The sequence below is a fragment of the Megalobrama amblycephala genome, linkage group LG4 (assembly GCF_018812025.1).
Source record: "Megalobrama amblycephala isolate DHTTF-2021 linkage group LG4, ASM1881202v1, whole genome shotgun sequence".
In the NCBI taxonomy this organism is placed as follows: Eukaryota; Metazoa; Chordata; class Actinopteri; order Cypriniformes; family Xenocyprididae; genus Megalobrama; species Megalobrama amblycephala.
In genome coordinates this window covers 10,671,122-10,676,114 of record NC_063047.1, presented here as the reverse complement: position 1 = coordinate 10,676,114, position 4,993 = coordinate 10,671,122, and the positions used below count along the sequence as shown (strand labels likewise).

The 4,993-nt window shown below is 40.0% G+C and overlaps 1 protein-coding gene across 1 annotated transcript; it reads right to left on the bottom strand.

The window, feature by feature from the left end:
• Positions 1-1,569: 1,569 nt before the first annotated feature.
• LOC125266071 (zinc finger BED domain-containing protein 4-like) lies at positions 1,570-4,156 on the bottom strand. The gene is made up of 2 exons (XM_048186544.1): positions 2,632-4,156; positions 1,570-2,439 (listed from the first exon to the last, which is right to left on the bottom strand). The coding sequence occupies exons 1-2, from the start codon at positions 3,843-3,845 to the stop codon at positions 1,911-1,913; spliced, it is 1,743 nt and encodes a 580-aa protein (XP_048042501.1). The 5' UTR covers positions 3,846-4,156; the 3' UTR covers positions 1,570-1,910.
• Positions 4,157-4,993: the final 837 nt, after the last annotated feature.

Here is a 4,993-nt window from a genome sequence, read left to right as displayed (position 1 = left end):
GGATTTATCTGACTTTTGTGACATGAGACAGCAGGCAGGGCACATGGCCGGTTTAGCCGGTCTGTCTGTTTCCTGACCTGGGCCCCAGTTTGTCATGTTTCAGCTCTAAGACTATGTGCCATATTACTAGACAGAAGAGCAGCATCATCTCAGGAGGGATGAATACCATCTCTTTTCAACAGGTCAGGGGCCGTATTCACAAAACATCTTAAGGCTAAAAGTAGCTCCTAACTTGCCGATTTAGGAGAAACTCTTAAAAATAATGGGCGTGTCAGTCTTTATTTTAGGAGTCCTAAATTTTTGCTCAAAGAGTATTTCACAAAGCATTTTAACGCTAAAACTAGATCCTAAATCCGTGAAACGTTAGGAGTAGTCAAGAGGACTCCTAAATCACTAAGACCAAATCACAAATCCACCCAAAGACACTGTACACCATTGAGGCAATAGCGATAGAGCTTTGGGTGCTGAAGCTTTTCTTCATAAATGCAATACATTTTGATTTAAAGATTTGAATCTACGATGAGACGCCAAAAAAAAAATCTTTAACAAATAAATAAATATTGTCTGATTACCTGTGGCAGTAGTTTTCATGAGTTCACACTTACAAATAATTAAATAGAGTAATAAATAAATAAATAAATATGCATATTTGGTGTGCTGTCCATGGGGATCGAGGGCTCTGAGCCTGGAATTTTGCCCAAACCCAAAGTTCTCCCCATATCTCCAGCCGAGTGAGGAGCGGGTTGGCGGAGGGATGCAGAAAACTGTTGAAATAACTATAGGTGAGTCGACTCTCGTCTGTGTAAATATTCCTCCTCTCGAGCTGATTAGAAAGACTGTTTGAATGTGTTTCTCCCAAACTTTGTTTATAAATCATAATTTGTCACTTGAATTCTGCATTCTCTTGAGATGCAGACATCTAAGAGGTGGACAATTAACTGTATATACTGTTTAATTAGTGACACTTAGTCTACATTTTAAAACCTTTATGGCAACAATATGGCAAAATTTTATTTTGACTATGGCAACATTTTTATTAAAAAATATTTATTTGAAAAGGGCAACATTTGTATTTTAAAACCTTTATTTTAATATGGAAACATGACACCGCATTCTACAATATTTCTAAGATGAAATCGCTGACTCCTCCCCCATCAGCCAATCACAATCACAGCTTAAGACTTCAGTCTATTCCTTAGTAAAAGGTTGTCTCAGCAGCTTTGTGAATAGGTTTTAAGAGAAAACTCTTAGCTAAGAACTTTTACTGCTATTTAGGAGAACTCTTAGTGGTAAGTAGAGATGTTCCGATACCATTTTTTCCCTCCCGATACCGATTCCGATACTCGTGCTTTGGGTATCGGCCGATACCGAGTACCGATACCAGTGTGTTAAAAGAAAAAAGGAAAAGATCATACTACGCCTGCATAACTGTGATATTATCATTGTGGTAAGGTCTGGCTCAGGTTAAACCCTTTGTAAAACATGAATAAATATAGGAAATGGAAGCCATTTATTTTAAATTATTTTAATGTTTAAATAGAACAGTATAAAACAGTAGTGCAACAGCAATTTAACTAAATAAATATAGGAATATAAATATATTTTTTAAATAAAGTGCAGCCACAATATTGTAAAATAAAAAAGGCATTTCAATAGAAAAGTATAAAACAGTAGTCCAACAGCAACTTCAATGATTCCTTTAAAAAAAACTTAAAGTGCAGCCATTATGTAATAAAAAGGCATTCAAACCTTCAAATAGTGCAGTATTTAACAATAGTGCAAAACCAACCTATTAAGTAAACATAAACAAAAATACAAATCAAAAGAGTAGCAGCTACATATAAAAAAAAAAAAACTTTACATTCAAGTAGGCTACACATTGCAGTAGCATTTAAGCAATTTAGTATTGCTCATAATTTCAAGAGCAAAGGCAGATTCTTCTTTAAGAAGATGAGCATTTCTGCCCTCTCTCCTCCTAGCCTGTTCCTTCTTGCATCAATAATGTTGGATGCTACACTGAACAGTCTCTCACTGTCAACACTGGTACAAGGAGCACAGAGAAACTTTGCAGCAGTGGCAGCCAGGGTGGAAAAACGAATTTGGTTGACTCCCCAGTACTGGAATGGGCTGTCTGAGCGTGGGACCGTTTGCTCTGTCAAATATGTCTGTATTTGATTTTGAACTTGTGTGCTAGTGCTACTTGCCCCACGTTCCTCATCATGCTCCTGCAGGATTTCCTCAAACAGGCCTTTCAAGCTGCTCTTTCTGCTGCTGCTGCTGTCTGGCTGTGCTTCCAGACGTGGGGCTTTATGGGGGTTTTCTGGCACTGCCTCTGCTCCCTCAGGTGTCGTCCTGCTCAGTAACGCTGCCTCCATCTTCTCCACTTCTTGGGTCAGAGCATCTTTGGCATGCTTATTGCTGTCTGCTCCTGTGAAGTATCTAAATACAATGAAAAATAATAAATAAATGTCTTAATGTGTAAAATAAACATATAAACAACCTCTATAGTAGCTTTTAGTGGTAACATATTAATGCAACAGTAATCAATAATAATGCAATATCTAGTTATCCAAAACACCATTTCAAAATTTTGTTTATAATATAGACATTTAATAAACATATTAGACATACCTGTCTTTGAATCGTGGGTCTAAAAGAGTGGCAACTGCATACAAGGGCTCATTCTCGATATTCTTGAATCTTTTCTGGACAGCCTCAAGAAGGGTTGTTTTCATGGTTTTTATACCCGTGTCCCCCTCGTTCTCCCGAGCAAGCAGGTGTTTCAGCACTGTGACTGAGGGAATGACTTCAGCTGCAGAAGAGGTGGAGGAGCTAATCTGTCTGGTCAGTTCTTCAAATGGTGCCAGAACAATGATGATTTTCTCCAGTAAAGCCCACTGGTAAGACGTAAGGGTCACTGGCAGGTCGTGGTCAGCTCCATAAGCTGAAATTGACCGCTTTTGCTCCAGTAAACTTTCGACCATATAGTAGGTACTGTTCCATCGCGTTGCTACGTCTTGGTGCAGACGTTTGGTGGGCATTTGGAGATCTTTTTGAATATCCTCCAGGCGTGTAGTAGCTAGAGGCGAGTGTTTGAAATGACCAACTATCTTTCTACAATTCGCCAGTGCATCACTCACACTTCTCTGTGACAGTAGCCCTTCATGCACCACCAGCTGGAGAGTGTGGGCTAAGCATCCCAAACTTGCTACATCCATCTCGTCCATGGCTTTCTTCATGTTGCTAGCGTTGTCGCGCAAAACAACATGAACGTTGGACTTGGGGATTTTCCATTTTACTAGCATCTCTTCAATTGCTTCGGCAATTGATGTGCCAGTATGTGACCCTCGGAACTCGTTCGCGTGCAGCACCGCACTTCGAGGGGTAAATGTTGACTCTCTGTCCACCCAGTGTGATGTTAAACTTAGCAAAGACATGGGGCACACGTCAGAGCTCCAAATGTCTGTGGTAAAGCTGATTGCATGCACGTCTTTCAGCATACACAAAATGTGTTCTCTAACTGTCTCGTATAATTTGGGTAGCGCAGTTTCAGAAATATATTTACGACCTGGCAAACAGTACCTTGGCTCCAAATTCTCCATTAAGCGGCGAAATCCCACATTTTCGACGACAGAAAGGGGTTGGTCATCCAGGACAATAAACTCCACAATTTTGTCGGTTATCTTTGTTGCTTTTTGGCTGTCTTTGGGGAATTTATCTTGTCGCTGGAAGGCAGTTTCCAGAGTTTGCTGCTGCAGTTCGTCCTTTTTTTTACCCTTAGCCAGGGTTGCCAACTTTGGGACTTTGGCTGGAGTGAGACTTTGTAAAAATTTCAGTTTGCGCATGCGCGGAGAAAATGTTTGGTAACCCTAATTTTAAAAATCAATGTCAGTCCATGTTTACTTAGTATCATTGGGGTGAAATAATTGATTTTATTTTTTGTCAGTTTTGTTACCTGACAGGGGCGGAGCCAGACATTGTAAACATTATGGGCTTAGCCCAAATCTATATTTGTCCAAAGACATTTCAGTTTTCTATTAATAGCTTTACTGACATGAAAGGAGCTTTTGTTGTCGTATTCTTGTTCAGAAAATGTACATTATTTGACACTGTAATTTGTAAAACTTTGTTGGATGTACCTCCGCTAGGGGGGTCCGGGGGCATGCCCCCCCGGAAGAAAATTTTGTACATTTTAAGGTTAAATGCATCAATCTGGTGCACTCTGGAAACTCAAAATTAAGAGCTTCAACCCATGTACAGTGTGCAAATTGAACAAAGAAACAGCACTGACTTGTACCTGGACATTAAAAAGGGTTCAAACATTTTTTTTTTTTTTTACAATACTTTTGTACTCATTTCTTTTTAAAAGATATATCCTTGAGCTTTTATTTTGATCACCAGATCACCAGCTGATCGCGTGCGCAAATGTGCTCACTTCTCTTTAAAACACGCAGCACAGACAGACTGTATATATACTTAATCACTGTCTTTTGCTGTTTTATAAAGGCACAAAGCCATATCACAGTTTCGATTTTAGTTCGTTGGCAAACGTATTATGTTTTAAATTTTCAGTTCATTATGAAACGGTGGCGGCAGCAGAGGGTCATTAATGGAAAACACTGAATGAATGTATAACTTAGCTGATGTGCTAAAGTTGTCATATCGGTTGTTATAACAAAACGTATATAACGTATTCGGTTACTTACGTAACCTCGGTTCCCTGAGAGATAAGAGAACGAGTATTGCGTTGCAAACGCTATGAGAAAACTCCTTTTCTCGAGAAAATAACGGCCATGGTGTGTAAAGCAGAAGCAGCCTGGCCAGCGGCGGAGTGTGCACGATCCGGGAGTGCTGAAGACGTTCTGCGCGGCTTTGATGGGTGCGCGGCCACAAATGGGCGGCGACCGCTTCTTCCAGTGGCAGGAGCTTCACATATCATTTTTCCTCAGCACCGTCAACAAATAGAGCGTTAACTGTAACGTTACGTACACAC

Bases quoted from the DNA above. Each gene is read 5' to 3' on its own strand.
- LOC125266071 (XM_048186544.1), bottom strand. From the start codon at position 3,845: ATGCGCAAACTGAAATTTTTACAAAGTCTCACTCCAGCCAAAGTCCCA. The intron at 2,440-2,631 runs GTATGTCTAATA...CATTGTATTTAG, and splicing joins GACCCACGATTCAAAGACAG to ATACTTCACAGGAGCAGACA.